Raw genomic sequence first — 18,926 nt, forward strand, 5'->3', positions numbered from 1 at the left:
ACCTAATCCCGAACCCTACCCGAATCCGAAACGGGTAAAATTTTTCAAATCCGAATCCGCCCAAATCCGTTTTGTAAATACCCAAATCCGTCCTAATAGGGTTTGGGCGGATCGGGTACCCGTGAAAATCCGCCCGCCTGCCATCCCTACACGCGAGTGGAAACAATATATTCTTTAGTGACTCACTTGTATTTTTTAAACTTCTTTGTATTTATTGAAGTATTATCCCTTAATTTTTCATTAGAAATCTAGGGGTGACCAGTATTCGGTTCAAACTGAAAAAAACTGATCGAATCGAACTGATTTAAAAATTTAGTTCGATTTTTTATACATTTCGATTCGGTTCGATTTTTAATTTCAGAAATTTCGGTTATTTCGATTCGGTTCGGTTTTGATCAGAAAAAAACAAACCAAACCGATTAGTGATAATAATATATTTTTTCAATAAGATAGAGAAATTAAATCACATTAAAATTAAAATATTTTAATTAAATTTTAAAATATTAAAAATAAAGTGTAAAAAATAAAAAAAATTATTAAAAATCGAAACCGATCAAACCGAACCGAATCGAACCGAATCAGACCAGTTCGGTTCGATTCAATTTCTGATCAAAATCGGTTTGGCTCGATTTTTATAAACACTAAAATTTTAATTTTTGGTTTATTCGGTTCGGTTCGATTCAAAATCAAACCGACCGAATGTTCACCCCTAGAAATCAGCTAAGGACGGGGGATTGAAATTTTTTATAAATTTGCACAAACACTAAAAATAAAAGCAATACATATACTCTCAAAAATAAAAATAGAAACACCCATTAATATAGAAGCATGTTGGAGATTAATATATATATATATTATTAGAGTATACACAAATTACAACTAAGACTCATGTAATAATATATATACACATCGACTCATCACATAATATCGTGTATTTTTTTTATATAAAAGTTAAGAAACACATACTACAAATAAATTCATCCTAAATCGATGAGCATCTCAAAAGACCCCTTAACTAATCTCACCCGAACACATGATTTGTAGACGGGTCGGGTCTGAGCTCACCCGAACAGGTGGAGACCTGTACTCATCTTCAAGTGCTAAAGTACACGCTACGTTGGTTGGCTGAAACACGTCACAGCTTTAACTAATCTCTCTCCATCTCTAATTGAACTGCACGCTACTCAGTTGACGAACTCTCTGCCTTTAACTCGCCGGAGCAGCTCACTCCTTCGCCCCGGCGTATTCTCCCTCCTCCGATTCACTCTTTGTGTAAGAAAGAATCAGCCCACTGCGTTTCTGTTCTATCGACTCCAGTGCAGTGATAAATTTGGCCATGATTACCGCGGTAAATTACCAATCTGCCACCTATTCTCTCCAGTTCCTTTCTGTGCTTGCAATTGCTGTTAGTTAACGCCAGATTATTTGGTTGTTGATTTTGCGTTTTTTTTTTTGGGTGTGAAAATGGAGCAGCAGAGAAGCTCTTCAGGGTCTTCCCATAGTCCTCGATCTCCCTCATCGCAGCCTTACTTGTCGATTTCGGTGACTGATCCTGTGAAATTGGGTAATGGCGTTCAGGCGTACATTTCTTATCGCGTCATTACCAAGGTCATATCGCAATTCCTTTTAGTAGTCTCTGTGCTCCTTTTTTATTGAATTAGAATACCAGTTGTTGTGTGTTTCTTTGTTTTATGCAGATTCTGTATTGATTGTTTAAGTAATTATAGCTATGCTGCAATAAGTTTGTGTCTTTGTGTTGGGTGGTTTTGATTTTCTGACAGTTAATCTAAGGTTTTTGCTTTTGTTTTTTTAATTTTTTGGGGGAACCCTAGATCCAATCCATTGATTGCATTCCTACTGGCTTTCATCTTGAGAGATTTGGTTTAAGCTGTGAGTGGTTGCTTTTGTGTTTTTATGTGTACTGAGAAAACAAGCAACACTTATGAATAGGAAAGTGCTCAGTAAATGTTCATATGGTGAAATTCGTGAATCTTGTAACTTGCCACTAATGATTGGGTTCTCTTGCCAAGCTCATAAATGGAAATTGGTTTAATATCTTGTCGGCTTGTGTCAAATGTAAACTCTGCTTTAAAGTGCAAAAAATTAGCCCATAGACTTTTTAGTAAAATTTAAAAGGTTAATTTTTACTTGTTAAGTGTACTTAAGCGCTGCATCTGTCATCTTATGCTATCAGTGAACAGTGATGGCTAAAGCTGAAAAGCAAAGTTTTTGTGCCTGTGCCCATTTGGTCTTGTGAGATGTTTTGCTGTGTGTCAACCTAAGTCGGATGATATAGCTTCACTAATGTATATTTATGCCATTGGTTAAGTATCATAATTCATGCCTTTCTTCCAAGTTGTTTAGGCTGTCATTTTCATGTTCTCTCATTGTAGAATGAGTGTACTACAATTTCATTATGTTAATTCCTTTTATTAATTTCTTTATGATTTAGGTTATAGAAAGTAAATATGTTGATACAGGAAGTAAATATTGATAGATAGATGTGTTCTAGATAAGATTTTTCATGTATAAATATGTTGTAATTTCTATTGTAATATACACAACAAATATTACCTTTCTACATAGTATCAGAGCCTTTCATATAGAGATTTGAATTTCTTTTTCCTGTTTTGTTTGGACTTTGGAGACTTAAGGCTCCTGTCTTTTAGGTTACCCATATAGGGTAACATTTATCTCTCACGTGCCGCAAAGTTACTCTGAGGAGCCGACAGTTTTCCGGCCAGTTAGTGAGCTTCACGTGCCGCAACAAGTTTTCTGACGCCGTCCCACTTGCTAGCGCGTCGCGTTTCCGTTGCTGTTTCGATCACCCTCGCCGGAGTCGCCCCGAAGCACCTTCATCAATTTTGTTTAGTGTAGGTTTTTTTTTAGTTTGGATCGCATTCTGGTACTGTTCATGTCCCACCATTCTGGTTCTGTTCACGTCCTGTTGCCATTACTTTGGGTTGATTGTTCTCATGGCTAAAGTTAAAAATACCATAGCTGAGATGATTCATGTGATGACTAAAATCACGGAACACAAATTAAATGGATTTTATTTTCTGGATTGGAGTAAGACTATCCATATTTATTTACAAGGTATCGGAATGGATGATCGTCTTACCAAGGATCCTCCAATTGATGACATTAGGAAAGATTGGATGAGGGATGATGCTCGATTATTTTTGCAGATCCGAAATTCCATTTATAGTGATGTAATCAGCCTTATTAATCGCTATGAATTTGTTAAAGAATTAATAGATTATTTGGAGTTTTTATATTTTGGCAAAGGAAATTTTCTCGCATTTATGATGTGTGTAAGGCATTTTATCGAGCTGATAAACATAATAGAACTCTGACTTCATATTTTATGGATTTTAAAAGAGTGTACGAGGAACTTAATGTCTTGATGCCTTTTGGTACAGATGTGAAAACTCAACAAGCTCAACGAGAGCAAATGGCTGTTATGAGCTTCCTTGTAGGTCTCCCTCTAGAGTTTGAGATAGTTAAATCTTAGATTCTTTCTGTCTTTGAAATATCATCGTTACATGATGTTTTCACTAGGGTGTTGCGTACAAAATCTTCCTCTCCAATTCCTTCAAACACTACTAGTGTCCTTCTTAGTCACAATGATAGTGGTAGACAGAATAACAAAGGTGGGAATAGAAGAGGTTTTAATGGTGGTAGAGGATGATCTCAGAGGGTCTTTACATCATCAGTAACTACCGAGATCTCTTGCATGTTCCACTAGTTTAATACATTTTGATGTTCATTGTCAGTTGGGGCACCCGTCTCTCTCTGCTTTGAAAAAGTTATATTCACAGTTTCACTCTTTATCTGTTTTAGACTGTGAGTTTTGATAATTTGCCAAATATCACCGTTTATCTACAGTATCTCGAGTCAATAAACGAGTTTTGTCCCCCTTTGAGTTAGTACATTCAGATGTTTGGGGTCCTTGTCCTATTGTGTCTAAGTGTGACTTTTAGTATTTTGTTACTTTTGTTGATGATTTCTCTTGCACTACTTGGTTATTTTTAATGAAGAGTCAATAATAATTATTCTCTATCTTTTGTGCTTTCTATACTGAAATTCAAACTCAATTCAATATTTCTATTCGAATATTGCAAAGTGATAATGCTAAAAAATATCTTTGTGGAGAATTTCAATCTTATTTGTCACAAAAAGGGATTTTTCATCAGTCTTCCTGTGTTGACACTCCTTCACAGAATGGGGTTGTCGAACGAAAAAATCGAGATCTTCTTGAAGTAGCTAGAGCTCTCCTATTCCAAATGAAAGTACCTAAATGCTTTTGGGTTGATGCTGTATCCACTGCTTGTTTTTTAATCAATCGCATGCCCTCCTCTGTTCTTTATGGTCATATCCCTTATAACATTTTATTTTCCACTATATCATTATTTTCTATTGAACCACGTATCTTTGGTTATATTTGTTTTATTCGTGATGTTCGTCCACAGATTTCTAAATTGGATCCCAAATCAAATGTGTCTTTTTTGGCTATTCTCGACTTCAAAAAGGGTATCGTTGTTTTTTTCTTGATCTTAATTGTAACTTGTGTTTGCTGATATAATATTTTTTGAGTCCACTCCGTTATTTTCACCATCATTTGTTTATGAGACCCAAGGGGAGGAAGATGACCTCTTGTTATACATTCGTTTTGTCTCATTCTCAGACTCTTCCTGCACCTTCCGCTTATGTGTCAGGTCGCTCTCCCATTTTTCATGTTTATTCTAGACGCCTAGAGGACTTTGATTCTGCTCCGCTTCCAGCTTCTTCGTCGATGGACCCTGCTTCTGTCGATCCTTCACCATCTGATTTGGATTTGCCCATTGCTCTTCACAAAGGTAAACGTACTTGCACTCCTCCTATTTCGTCTTTTGTTTCTTATGGTCAATTATCCTCTTCTTCTCGTTGTTTTGCCACTGCTTTAGATTCTATTTTAGTCCCCAAAACTGTTATTGAGCCTTTATCCCATTCTGGTTGGTGTGCTGCGATGAAAGAAGAAATGAGGGCCCTAGACACTAATGGTACTTGGGAGTTGATGTCCTTGCTCCCAGAAAAGCGGGCTATTGTGTGTAAATGGGTGTTTGCAGTGAAAGTAAACCCTGATGGATCTGTTGCTCACCTCAAGGCTCATTTAGTGGTCAAAGGTTATGCTCAAACTTATGGAGTTGACTATTTTGATACATTATCTCCAGTTATCAAGCTCGCATCTGTTCAATTATTTATTTTCTTGGCAGCTACACATGATTGGCCTTTGCATCAACTGGATATTAAAAATGTTATTTTCCATGGTGACCTTTAGGAGGAGGTTTATATTGAGCAATCACCCGATTTTGTTGCTCAGGGGGAGTTAGGCAAGATTTGTAGGCATAGAAAATCTCTTTATGGCTTGAAACAAAACCGGGTGGTTGCCAAGGACCATCTCACTAAACCTGCCAAACCATGCCTTTGGCCTCCTTGAAATATTTTTTGGGCATTGAAATTATGCGGTGTAAGAAAGTTATTTTCTTATCTCAAAGAAAATATGTTCTTGATTTGTTAACAGAAATAGGAAAATTGGGTGTTGAGCCTTGTAGTGCACCAATGACCCCCAATCTTCAACTTACCACAAAAGACAGTGAGCCATTTGCAGATCTTGAAATATATAGAAGATTAGTTGACAAGCTGAATTATTTGACGGTGATTCATCCTGATATTGCATATTCAGCTAGTGTGGTAAGTCAGTTCCTCAGTAGGATACTCTAGGATACTCTGGGACAGATTCTTTGCTACTTGAAAGGGACTCCAGGATGAGGCCTCTTCTATGGTAATCATGGACAATCAAATATTAAATGCTTTTTTGATGCTGATTAGGCAGGTTCGAAGGTTGATAGGAGGTCAACCATTGGATATTGTGTTTTTGTGGGAGGTAACCTAGTCTCATGGAGAAGTAAGAAGCAAAATATGGTCTCTCGTTCTAGTGCTGAATCTGAATATCGAGTCATGGCACAAACCGTATGTGAAGTCTCGTGGGTACGTCAACTATTGGAAGAGGTTGGATTTACAAATTTGGTGCCAGTTAAGTTGTGGTGTGATAATCAAGTAGCCGTTCACATTGCCTCTAATCGAGTATTTCATGAGAGGACTAAATATATCGAGATTGACCGTCATTTTATTCGTGAGAAGGTCCAATAAAAGATAATCTCAATAGCACATATCAAGAGATATCTTCACTAAAGCCCTAAGTGGGACTCGAGTTGATTATATATATAACAAGTTGGGCATTATTAACATATATCCTCTAACTTGAGGGGGAGTGTTATAGGTTATAAAAATAAAATATGTTATATAGGAAGTAAATGTTGATAGATGTGTTAGTCTCTTAATTTTAGGGATTGCATGATCACATGCTTGATTTCCTTTCCTTTCTAGATAAGGTTTTTCATTTATAAATATGTTGTTATCTCTATTTTAATATACACAACAAATATTACCTTTTTACTTCCTTTTTCTTTCTTCTTTCATTTGCTTTTCCTTGCATATGTGCATTGGAATGTACCTCTTATTAATTTATTTCATTCTTTTTCTTTTCTCTTCCATCTGTTTTTCTCTGCATATATGCAGTTGAATGTAGAAGATACAGATCTTTCTTGTGAATTCTTCCTTGTCACAGTTTAGCTTTTATGAAATTGTTTTTGCAGACAAATTTTCCTGAATACCAAGGGCCTGAAAAGATTGTGATTCGGCGCTACAGTGATTTTGTTTGGTTACGTGATCGTCTTTTTGAAAAGTACAAAGGTGTTTTTATCCCTCCTCTTCCAGAGAAGAGTGCTGTAGGTAAGAACTGATCATTTTTTTTCTGGAGTTTTCTATCAGTCTCTGATTATTCACTATATATTTATTGGGAAGGGAAGCATGAGGAATTTCTCTAACTCAAATTTCCTGTCTATTTAAGGATCTTTTGGCATTATTGTTTGAGTAGCTGTTGAAAATTTACCTTTTTTTTTTTAATAAATATACTAGTTAAATAGTATTAAAATGTTTTCGAATTAAATTTGACAAGTTTTAGTCATAACAACACTAAAGTAACAAATTAACTCTTTTCAAACTATTTTTCTCAACATGTAAAAGTGCTATTTTCTAGAAAAACAGTTTTGGCCCTCAAACTATAATGCCAAATGGGCATTTGGTCATGTTGCTCTGGCCCTTACAGTATTGACTTAGGAATTAGCACCACCCTGTTAATTTTGTGTTTCTGTATCACTTAGCCACCCCTTTGAACCAAATTTGGATGGGTGAACATCTGTAAAAGGCTTTCATATGCCAATTGGAATGCTGGTGGAACTATTGTGCATTCAACTTATGTCTTTGCTGTTACAGCCTCCCCTCATTTAGACATTACTTTCTGATATGGCTTGTACTTTTATCTCTTTATATCAATGTAATCTAAAGGATATCCGTGACAAATGGATTCACTGGAATTGTGTTTGAAGCATTTAATATTTAACTTCACTCATTGTAGCCTCTTTAATGCAGAAAAGTTTCGTTTCAGTGCTGAATTTATTGAGTTAAGGCGTCAAGCACTAGATATATTTGTCAATAGGATAGCCTCTCATCATGAGCTTCAGCAGAGCGAGGATTTAAGAACCTTTTTGCAAGCAGATGAAGAGGTGAGCTATTTAAATTTTTGCATTGGGAAATTTGGTTCAGCTTTCTTTTAGCATGGTGAAGGTTTATTCAGAAACGGTGCATTCTGTTTTCTGGACCTCCCAGTTGTAGATAGTTGGAGGGACTGTACCTTCCCACGCATGCACACAACAGTTTCTCACTGCATATCTATCTTTTTTCTATCAATTATGAACATATTTTAAAAAGAAAATTGAAGCATTGTCTTAGGTTTTTAGCCGACTCTTCTAGACTTTGCAAATTGTTAAACAATCTGGAATATGAACTATCAGATGTACTTAATTTTGAAAGCATAAAGAAAGTAAACAGAGATATGTTAGGATATGCAAAAGCTTCTGTTTGGCCGCCATGCCAAGTCAATGATTTGAAAATATTCCTTGGAATTTACTATTTGCAATTGCACCAAAATCTAAGATCAATTCCTTTGGTAGTTTGAAAAATTCCATTAGTAGATTTCATGAGCCCCATCTGCTTCAATCCAGTTTATGTGTTTTCATTATGGCATCGGCTGCATTTTTTCCTACCTAATACAGTCTAGGAGACTAGAACTACTGCTGGTCATTTATGTTGAGCTGCTACTGTTGTCGCATATCATTGGTAATTCTGGAATGTGGATTTCATGAAATCTCTTTGAATTGTCAAAGTTTATTAAGACAATAACATACTTCTTCTCTTAACCATATTTAATGTAAACAAATATTTTGCTTTCTTCTTTATTGAAGAAAGGTTTTCCCTGATAGAATCCATCAGCATTACTTGTAATTCCTAGTTTTGTTCATTGGTTTGATATTGCTAGGGTCAGAGTGTGTGTTATAATGGTACTAATATATTTCCTATTTTCCAGACAATGGAGAGATTAAGGTCTCAAGACACTGGTATTTTTAAGAAGAAACCAGCTGATTTGATGCAAATCTTCAAGGTATGACAAGTTCTGCATTTTGTCATTTTTTGGTGAGAGATAACGTTAAAGTTGCAGTTAATGAAACATTGCCAGAACCAATTATCGTTTGGCTTATTATGAAGTTTCTCATCTAATCTTTGATTCAAAAGTTTTCATCAGACTTTATGCCCGTGATATTGGAACCATATAATGAGATGTTGGATGGTTGCTTCTTAGTTCTTAATGTTCTTTGCTGGTACCTCTGTATGCCATGAGATAGTGTCTCATTATTAAAAAATGTATGTCTTGGTGGGATGTATACAATTATTGTTTCTAAGGTCTGCGATCAGATTTACATTTAATCTGGAAACTGGTCGACAACATGTTTTTTATACAAAAAGGAGACAGTTCTTATGTCTGCTTGTGCAGTAATACAATACTTGAACAGGCTCACAATTGGTTTAGAAATGTGATTTGTTGTAGCAATGATGATCTAAACTTTTTACAGGAGGTGCAAACTAAAGTGAGTGATGTTGTTCTGGGGAAGGAAAAACCGGTCGAGGAATCAAATCCTGAATATGAGAAGTTGAAAAACTACATCTTTGAGCTTGAAAACCATTTGTCTGAAGCTCAAAAACATGCATATCGACTTGTGAAAAGACACAGAGGTCAGAGTTTTTTGTCATGATGCAGCTATTCATGATTGTTTTCTCTGTTTCAGCCTTCAGGTTTCAATTTCATAGGAATACTACAATCAGTTATTAAATGTTATATGATTGTTTATATCTGCAGAATTGGGGCAATCTTTGTCAGATTTTGGGAAGGCGGTCAAACTTCTTGGAGCTTGTGAAGGAGATGCCCTTGGGAAGGCATTTTCTGACCTTGGGGCTAAATCAGAGTCATTATGTGTTAGGCTTCAGAAGGAGGTACGCATTAAGTTGAAATTTTGTCCTTCCAAATTTCAGAATTTGTTCTGTTCTAACTGTAGAGTTTGATCAAAGAGTTGATCAGTTGATGCTAAATTATGAGACCATTTTTTCTCTTCAATTTGCAGGCCCATCAACTTTTAATGAATTTTGAAGAACCATTGAAAGATTATGTTCGTTCCGTGCAATCTATTAAAGTGAGTTTGGCCTGTTCATACCTTTCTGTTTCCTGTCTCCCTTAACTCTTTATTTGTTACAGAAGCTGATGTTGGTTTGATAACAGGCCACCATAGCTGAAAGGGCCAATGCCTTCAGGCATCAATGTGAGCTGGCCGAAACAATTAAGTTGAAGGAGATAAATCTGTACGGCACTACACTTTCTTTTTCTCATAGCTTTATTATATATTTGTTGTCGGAGTGGCATCTCGTAAAATTATGATCGTGTTGCATGAATTAGTGACCTACCTTTTCTGCTTATTGATCATGTCATTGTAAAAAATCTATGTTCGTGATTGTAAGCTATGATCTTGTGTTCTGGCAGACGAATTTTTCAGTTATGTTTTGCTTTGCATGTTTATTGCGCACCATATTTTACTCGTGTGGGACATTTCAGATGGTGCACTAAAGGGATCTTTCTAATGCAACATGCAGCTGCAGATCATTCTTAACATTTATGTGCTGGTGGAAAATTCATGATTACTGAGAATATTTACTCACCACTGTTAATAAATATTATTTAGTTATTAAGAAAGGGAGTAAAAAATTGTAACCTTAATTGAAACTTGAGGGCTAAAATAAAGCTTGGGAAATGCTAATTGGGCGTGTCTAAATGGGTTAGTTCATCCGATTTTCCCTGATAATTAGACTTCTGCAGAGTCCTATCAGGAGTTTCTAATTTAGGTCTATTTTCTGTAGTGACAAGCTTATGTTAACAAGATCTGAGAAAGTGGGAGAGGCCGAGCTGGAGTACAAGGAGGCAAGTCATCGTTTGCGAGCAATCTCCATTTCACCTTTGAAATCTTAGTTGTCCATCTAAAAGTTATTTGTGATGCAGTTGAAGGCAGAGAGCGAGGAAGCAACAAGAAGATTTGAGAATATCGTGCGAGTGATGAATGAAGAGATAGTGCGTTTTCAAGATCAGAAAACATTGGATATGGGGATTGCTTTCCACGAATTTGCAAAAGGACAGGCACGTTTGGCAAATAACATTGCAGATGCATGGAGAAGTCTCCTTCCTAAGCTTGAAGCTTGTTCTCCATGATTGCAGATGCCAAATGCTTGACGAACTGTTCACGTTCTATGTTCCAACTTCCAGTGAATGGAAGGTGCAGCTTTTGTATTGTAAAGACTTGTGACTTACAGGAGTTAGTTCGAGATTTGCAATTTATGTGATTGTACAAATTGGAAGCTAATTGAGAAGGCGTAGTTCATCCTCTGAAATACAATTAAAAGGGAGCAATACACGTGAAAAGATTAAAATGTTGTCTCAATCTTCAGTCCCATCGGAAATTTTCTTCACAAGAATTGAATGATTCAGTGATATAATTGGTTAAGCTTCAATCATCTCAAAGCTCTGGTTTGAATCAAATACTTGTTTGGACCCCGATTTTGGTTCAAATTTATCGTACGGATAAGTGGATTCTAAATAAAAAAACAGAAAAAAATTTGTGGATTCATTTCAATGTCAATTGTATCCGCTGTGTACCGGTAGACATTGAATCCGCTGGGTACCGGTTCCACCAAAAAAATTTCTGGATTGTTGTGCCGGTATAACTAATGTGCAGGGCTTGTCCAATTCTCACCCCACCGATCCCAACGATTCATTGCTCATTCTATCCTCTCCCAGTTCCGAAAGAAGCTTGGTTGCGAGTTGCAAGTCAGCCATGAGTGTGCAGGGAGCCAATTCCTCTACCCAACAGGTGCAATTCTCTCCTGCTCTTCCCATTTTCCTGGCAATTCATGATAAACGTCGGTGGGAGAAGAACTACCTCTCCAAGCTTGATGAATTTTATCCCCACCAGAATTTGAAGGCGGTCGCCAAATCCTCTCTGGAAAATGATGACAATGCGGCCGACGACGACAACGAGATGGCGTCTCCCTGAGAACCTTGAAATTGACTTCCAATAACAAGTCCTTGCTCTTCCAGGTTCTCGTGAGACAATGCTCTTCTTCCTTCTATTGCGTTGATTTCTTCTTATTTGCTCTTCCTTAATTTCTGTGTTGGTAAGAATGGGCAAACAGTCTTTGCCAAGGAGCTAATCTGCTAGTCCCTGTGCCATTAAAGGTCAATTAAAAGTTTTGTCCATCTCATAAAAGCTAGAAGTTGAACTCAAAGTATTAGTCAGACCCTAGAGCCAATCTTGTGCAAGACTAAAGGTACTTTAGCTGCCATCTTGTGCAACTTGAATCCAATTTCAATATATGGGTCTTAGCCATGAGGTTACAAGTTCAAACTCCAATCCCAAGTATAATCAACCAAAAAAGAGAAAAAAAAAATCCAATTTTAGTGCATAATTGCCTGCTTTAAGCCACACTGTAAATTAAGTGATAGCAAATGAGCTCCATCTCATTCTCAACACTGTATATTCTTGTAAGACTACATATGTTTTTGTATTAAATTGATATTCTCATCACAGTGGCTTCTTCTTATTGTCTTTTTCATTGCAAAATAAAATTTTGAATGATGCAGTGTTCTGATCTGTTAGACTTTGCGTACGTGTGTGCGGCAGGTGTTTTTGTTTTTTTTTTAGAGGCTTGATGCCTTCATTATGCGTTCCTGTCCACAACTTGTATGAGACACTCATTTATGGTTTTGTTTTATTTTGTTTTTCTGTCCTAACTCTAGTTATTCGAAGCATTCTATTGTCTATAGTTTTGGCCGGCACTGCATTGAAAAGCTCACCTCATAGAAACCATGAATGTAAAATTAATGATTTTATCCCCAAACAATCATTATTTTTTAACCATTATGTTAGGTCCAGTTTTCTAGACATTGTCTTTATCATCTGATACTCATCATATAATTTTGAATAACCTTTTGGATTATTCCAATCAAATTTACCCCTTGCATGACTTCATGGGATTCATCTTGGATATTGTTTGCTTTTACTAAAATAGATTACATTGGGTTTCATTACACTGGAGATGGTAAGACAGAGGTCCTACTGTAAGTTGATTGCTTGGTTTTCCCAGCAACTGGTGGTTCGGGTCGTATATTTTGAGCAATAAGAAATGGACCTTTAAAAGATAACTCAACTTCTAATGAGCCTAGAATCATGGGAAATCTTCTTGCAAGCCGTCCACAATTCTGTTGAAATTGCTAAAGGTTGAATTGTTTTGTTACTTGAGATGTAAAAAAATGTAAAACTCTGCAGTATGTTCTGTTCTTATTTAGTTCAATGAAATAAGAACTAAGTAGCTTGTCAATAACAAAGCTTAGTTCTAGTGCAATGTATAGTTTTTGTTTTCTTTTTTCAACAAGATAATGGTTTGTATTTGTTACCTTCAGGAATAAATGTGGCTGTCTTTGTTTTATTGGCAATTTTGCAAGGAATAGTATCTGATCCTCTTTGTTTCAAGAACAAAGCTAATAGGATGCATATCTGTGCTTATTTTTACTACAATTATTCCTCCATTGGAATACAATATGGCTCCACTCCTTCAGTACTGTGGACAAGCTGTATTTCATTTTCATGTTGGCAATACATTTCATTTTGGCAGTATCTTTACCCATATTTAACTGAATCTGAAACTAAAGTTCTTCCCCTTTTCTTTTTACTTGTTTGCTTTCTGTGTAAGATATAAAAGCTAATGTGGAAGAACTAAGTCCTGGAATACTTGTTCTTCTGGTATTAGAAGAAGGATTGGAAACAGGAACATTTAGGAGCAAGGATGGGAGATAAAGAGGATTGTGGTTATGATGCTATTGTTGTAGGTTCTGGATATGGTGGCTCTATTGCTGCCTGTCGAATGTCTCTGGCAGGAACAAAGGTCTGTCTAATAGAGAAAGGTCGGAGATGGAAAGCTGAGGATTTTCCTGACGACTCTTTGAAGCTCATGTCAGCCGTCAGGATGGAGAACCAGAATTTAGGCATCAGTTTTGGCCCCAAACATGCTTTATTCCAGGTCATTCTTTGTGGTCTTTTCTTTCTTTATCTAGCTGCTGGATTGCATACATTAAAGATAGTCTCTGAATATTTAGAATCTAACTTGAAAGCCCAACCAAAGCATTGAAAGTGTGCTTTTTCCTGGAGCTTAGTGAATTAATAACAGACTTTGGTGATTGAAATAATAGGTATATGAGCAAAATGATTCTCTAGCTGCAGTGGCTTGTGGGCTCGGTGGTGGTTCACTAGTCAATGCAGGAGTAATGTTGAAAACCCCTGTTCGTGCGAGAAGGAATCCTAAATGGCCAAAGGAATGGGAGAGGGATTGGGATATTTGTGAAGCTTCTGCTGCAGCAGTTCTGAGATTACAGAGTAGTCCAGTCAAGTTTCCAATTGCCAAAGTAATGGGAGAGATAACTGAAAGAGAGACTGAAGAAATTTGTGACAGCTTATTTAAGCTCAGTATGAATTTTCAAGTTGAAGAGCCTCCATCAACTACAATGAAGCTTCAACAGACGAGTAGTTGCTTAGCCTGTGGAAATTGCATTGCTGGGTGCCCTCATGATGCCAAAAATTCTACTGATAAAAATTATATTCTTTCAGCAGTCCAGGTAAATTATATGCTACTTCTTTTATTATCAATTTGTGGAAAGATATTTTATTTACATGTTAAACTGTTCCCCGGATTTTTTTGTAGATTTCACGCTAAGAAATCTAGAAAATGTATGTCATAGCAACAGATTAATAGCATTACATCATTTTCTAGTGGGTAAGCATAGCAAAAAATCTGCAGTAGATAATTCTTGATAGTGATTAGTTACTTTCAAATGCTTTATGAAAAATATAAAGTTATTAATAATACGTGGAGTCTGACATGTTCGAAGTAATAATATCTTGTGATGCAGGCAGGATGTACTGTAAGAACTGAGTGTCAAGTTCAGTATTTGACGGAGAACATGCATGAAGTTCTCGAAGAAGGAAGAATCATTAGAAAAAGAAGATGGCGTGTTTACTTAAATGAGATTGACTATATAACTTCCGATTTTGTCATCCTATCTGGTAAGGAAAATTAGCTACAGGTAATTTGCTCATGATTTCGCCTGTAAAATTTCTAACAAACGCCTAACTATTTCTTGCAGCAGGAGTTTTTGGCACAACTGAGATACTTTTCCAATCACAAATGAGAGGTTTGAAGCTTTCAAAAGCTCTTGGATCTGGATTCAGCTGTAATGGAAATACGGTTGCTTATGTTGCTGGGAGCACTGCACCCTTGTGTGGTTATGGATTGGATAGAAAACAAGTGTCAACTATTCCTTTTCAAGAACGGCCAGGGCCATCAATCTCATCATCTTACACTTCTTCATTGGGCTTCACCATCCAGGTTGAAAAATTGTGTTTGAGAAACCTCATTTTCTGTGTAATTCCATTTTATGTTTAGTTTATGGTGCAATATTGCAAATGATCTGACTTGTGTGACCACAATACTCTATAGCATTAAACTATAATGCAACATCTCCTGTAAAGGCTTTAGGTTGAGCATACTGCTCGTTTGACTTGAAGCTCACATTAATGAGCAGGTTTTCATATTGATTTAAGACTACTGGAACATGCTTGCAAAATACACCTATGTCCATATTCATCTATTAATCAGTAGCCTTTCTGGTATGGTTAACGTGACAAGCATGTTATGGTATTCAGCAAAATGTTATACAATGTTACTGGTTTTAATGAACAAATGCATATGAATGTTGAAGTAAGTGGATTCTCTTATTTGTAGTAGCCTCTCCTTGCTAACTGTTTTGCCTTTCGTGCAGAGTGCTGTACTTCCAAGGGCTTATCCTTATCTGCTGTTTAAAGGGATTGTGAATTATGGATGGCCAACGGGATACTGGTTCATTCATGGGATTATTGACAAGCTGAAACATATCCTGGGTCTTAAATCAACTCAAGCAATTGCCCTCAATGCAATGGGATATGATGAAAGTGATGGGAATATCGTGTTAGACAAAGACACGGAAAAAATCTGCTTTACTCCACCTTATGATCCTTTGCTCCCCCAAAAAATTGAAGCCTATCAAAAGCTCACCAAGAAATTGGGGGGAATCCTGTTTATGTCTAGGTACAGGAGTACAGCAGTTCATCTTTTAGGTGGATGCAATGCATCATCAGATCCTTCACGTGGGGTTTGCAACCACAAAGGTCAGATTTTTGAACCAACAACTCCTGCCTCTGTGCACCCAGGCCTCTATGTTTGTGATGCTTCTTTAATCCCATGTTCCGTTGGTATAAACCCATGTCTTACTATTGCAACAGCGGCTGAACATGTAAGTAGGCATCTTGTGCAGGATGTTCTCGACTACAAGAGCAAACGAGGTAGAAACTTTGACATTTCAACTGTTGAACGAAACCCATGTTTGGTCGCCGATAAAAATTCGGATAATGACCACAATTCAAATGTTCTGTTCAAAGAAACCATGAGAGGCTATGTTGGGGGTATGCCATGTTCTGCTCATCTCAAAATGAAAATGAATTATCAGAATAAGGAAGGGATTGATGAACATAATTTGCTTAGCAGAGGATTTCATCCTCTTTTGAGGGGAAAAGTTGGCGGATTTGTGGTGTTTAAAGCCATTGAAAAGGATAAAATTCACATAATAGATGGCGAAGTGGATCTCTGTGTGGTGGACCGTAGAACTCCTTACACACAATATATGCACTATCGTCTTCTCCTTGTAGCTTCTTCTGGTTCAAAGTATGCTAAATTTTGAAGTAGAATCCTTTTCATTGTACCAAACAAAATTCCTTATCATTTTTTAAAAAAATTTTGATGGAACTCATAGAATCTATTTCGATGCAGATATGTTCTCGAGGGAAAGAAGATATTGAATCCGTATCTCTTTGCAGTATATGCTTGGAAAGAGACAACAACACTGCATGTAACATTTGAAAAAGTTGCTGCGAACTATGCAAGAGAGACAATGGTGAATTTAAAAGGAGAGCTTAGAGTTTCCTTCATGGAGCTTATTAAGAGTTTATGGAGCCTCAAAGGAGACAGGTCAGGAAGATTCATATGCATTCTTCTACAGAGTTTACTGAGAACATATGTTTTACAAACGCCAAGGGAGAGTCACAGGGACTTCATCCCAAATGATTACAGCAACAAACCTTATCCAAGGAGCACACTCTATAAAATAAAAACAGGTATGCAGCAGGCCAAATTACAGAACTTTTAAAGCTTGGTATGGTCGAAAAAAGGTTTACAATTTGAAATGCAATCAAGACAAGCAAGGAAATCAACCTAATTATTTGAATGAATGCATTTGGTTATTTTATTTATCAAGTAAAGGAAAAAGTAGAATACCAAACTCTTTTACTTTCAAGGTCAATGGCATCATTATTAAGAAAATCGAGGGAGGTAATTCGGTAGCCATTGCAGGTTTCATTACTTTTCTTTCTTTCTGTCCTCTCATTTCTTTTGCATGCGTACTTAGATTTTTCGTTTTGTCCATGTTTGGCTTCTGTGTTTTATCCAGAAGATGGATATTTCATCAGTTGCAGGCAGTGGAAATGCTTTCCAAATCCAATGAGGCTTAAAGGACAGAAACAATTAAATCCTGTCCTCCTCCTCGATGGTCATTCGACTGAAAGCTACTGGCTTCCAACAGAACCACATGATTTGATTAGAACCTTACTGGAAGAAGGACATGAAGTCTGGGTACTGCGACCACGATTGCACCCAGCGAATCCAGCCAACAGCTTCACTATTGAAGACATTGGCAAATATGATATCCCTGCAGGTAAACAAGAAAGAAAATATATATTTCTTGATTAAGATTCTTACAGATTCATTAATTTTTAACCTTATTTTACATTTGCAGCAATTAATTTGATCCTTGAATTGAATGGACCAAGCACAAAGATACATGTAGTTGCACACTGTGTTGGAGGCTTAGCCATTCATATAGCTCTCATGGGAGGTCATGTCTCTGCAACCCATATAGCTTCTCTGTCTTGCACCAATTCTTCAATGTTCTTCAAGCTTACTACACTAGCCAGATTCAAAATGTGGCTTCCTATAATCCCAGTAAGCTCTCAATCACTGTTCTCTTTCCATGTGAAAAATTTAAGAATTTTCTTTTTCCGGAAATAGTTACAAAAGATATAAAATAGGATTCAAAACAAGTTACATCAGTTCACTTTGGTTTAAGGCTGAGACTCTGGTTTAACTCAATTTGGACTTTGGAGTGCAGGTATCAATGGCTATACTAGGCAAGAAGAAAATCTTGCCTTTGTTGGAAACATCAAAGAGAAGTTTTCGACACCGGCTCTTGAAATTCATTGCCTCTTGCATACCACGATACGAAAAATGCACCTGCAAGGAATGCGAAACTTTTTCAGGAATATTTGGTAATACATTCTGGCACAAAAACGTGAGCCCGACCTTGCATCAATGGTTGAATGAATATTGCTTAACAAGGCTCCCCATGGGAGCATTTCCTCATCTTAGAAAAATCTGCAACTCAGGATTTATTGTGGACAAGAATGGTAACGACTCATACTTGATTCATCCAGAAAGGATGGCAGTCTCTACACTATATATCTCGGGAGGATGGAGCCTCCTCGTGACTCCGGAAACTTCATTTCTGGCGAACAAGTACATGAAACTGCACCAACCCAGTTTCAGACATGAAAGGGAAGTTGTAGAAGGATTTGGACATTCAGATTTGTTAATTGGAGAGAAATCTTATGAAATGGTTTTTCCTCACATCTTGTCTCATGTAAGAGTAGCTGAACAAGAAAGCAAAGGTGTGATGAGCTCAGAGAGAAAAAAGTATAGTAATGATGCATTAAACTGGAGTGGTGATCTTTATGAAGGATGCAAAGGATTTGGAAGTTGGCTATCTCCTATGAATGTTGCTGCTATTTTCTTGGTATTGTTTTTGCTTATGTTATTTTCCTTTTTGATGTAATGTTTAACAAGCTTTATATTTTTTTTTTCAATTATTATATCAACTACAGAGTATTTTTCAGTCTATTAAATTAAAATTAAATTATGTTTATGAATAGAGAAAAGTGTTCTCAATAAATATTTATTTTATTAAATTAATTTTTTAATACTTATATTATTTAAAAAATATTTTGAATTTATTTAAATGCACCAATGAATTTACTGGGTAAAAAGCAGAAGCTTTAGAGTTATGAAAAATATTTAAAACTCTAATTAAAAGCATAAATTCAACACTTTTATAATTAAAAAAAATCTCATTATTTTAAAAATATTTTCTTTAAGGTTCAAATAAACTCTCACCTTTTGCTTAGATGCTTAGTTAT

The 18,926-nt window shown here is 36.4% G+C and overlaps 2 protein-coding genes across 7 annotated transcripts; both read left to right on the top strand.

Annotated features, from left to right (window-relative positions):
* The first annotated feature begins 1,111 nt into the window (after positions 1-1,111).
* On the top strand, positions 1,112-10,979 carry LOC110622058 (sorting nexin 1). The gene is made up of 11 exons (XM_021766418.2): positions 1,112-1,348; positions 1,474-1,608; positions 6,699-6,834; positions 7,534-7,667; positions 8,528-8,602; positions 9,072-9,231; positions 9,356-9,489; positions 9,618-9,686; positions 9,773-9,852; positions 10,405-10,465; positions 10,544-10,979. The coding sequence occupies exons 1-11, from the start codon at positions 1,337-1,339 to the stop codon at positions 10,748-10,750; spliced, it is 1,203 nt and encodes a 400-aa protein (XP_021622110.1). The 5' UTR covers positions 1,112-1,336; the 3' UTR covers positions 10,751-10,979.
* Positions 10,980-11,123: 144 nt separating this feature from the next.
* Positions 11,124-18,599, top strand: LOC110622057. Of its 6 annotated transcripts, XM_043959505.1 has the most exons (11): positions 11,124-11,408; positions 11,511-11,635; positions 13,345-13,614; positions 13,784-14,206; positions 14,501-14,654; positions 14,735-14,976; positions 15,410-16,347; positions 16,453-16,796; positions 17,129-17,392; positions 17,474-17,679; positions 17,846-18,599. In XM_043959505.1, exons 3-11 carry the CDS (start codon positions 13,381-13,383, stop codon positions 18,563-18,565), a joined length of 3,525 nt encoding a protein of 1,174 aa, XP_043815440.1. In that variant the 5' UTR covers positions 11,124-11,408; positions 11,511-11,635; positions 13,345-13,380; the 3' UTR covers positions 18,566-18,599. The 6 variants fall into 6 exon arrangements, with proteins under 6 accessions (XP_043815440.1, XP_021622105.2, XP_021622103.2 ...); XM_021766413.2 differs by having other exon boundaries at positions 11,124-11,865; positions 13,288-13,614; XM_021766411.2 differs by having other exon boundaries at positions 11,124-11,635; positions 13,288-13,614.
* The last annotated feature ends 327 nt before the right edge of the window (positions 18,600-18,926 follow it).

The sequence above is a fragment of the Manihot esculenta genome, chromosome 9 (genome assembly GCF_001659605.2).
Source record: "Manihot esculenta cultivar AM560-2 chromosome 9, M.esculenta_v8, whole genome shotgun sequence".
Lineage (NCBI taxonomy): Eukaryota > Viridiplantae > Streptophyta > Magnoliopsida > Malpighiales > Euphorbiaceae > Manihot > Manihot esculenta.

What these genes read in the sequence shown, in the direction of transcription:
- LOC110622058 (XM_021766418.2), top strand. An exon ending in ATTTGATGCAAATCTTCAAG is followed by an intron (nt 8,603 to 9,071) that starts GTATGACAAGTT and finishes AACTTTTTACAG; the next exon opens with GAGGTGCAAACTAAAGTGAG. An exon ending in ACTTGTGAAAAGACACAGAG is followed by an intron (nt 9,232 to 9,355) that starts GTCAGAGTTTTT and finishes TTATATCTGCAG; the next exon opens with AATTGGGGCAATCTTTGTCA.
- LOC110622057 (XM_021766413.2), top strand. Translation starts at nt 13,381, where the DNA reads ATGGGAGATAAAGAGGATTGTGGTTATGATGCTATTGTTGTAGGTTCT. An exon ending in GTAGCTTCTTCTGGTTCAAA is followed by an intron (nt 16,348 to 16,452) that starts GTATGCTAAATT and finishes ATTTCGATGCAG; the next exon opens with ATATGTTCTCGAGGGAAAGA. An exon ending in TGTGGCTTCCTATAATCCCA is followed by an intron (nt 17,680 to 17,845) that starts GTAAGCTCTCAA and finishes TTTGGAGTGCAG; the next exon opens with GTATCAATGGCTATACTAGG.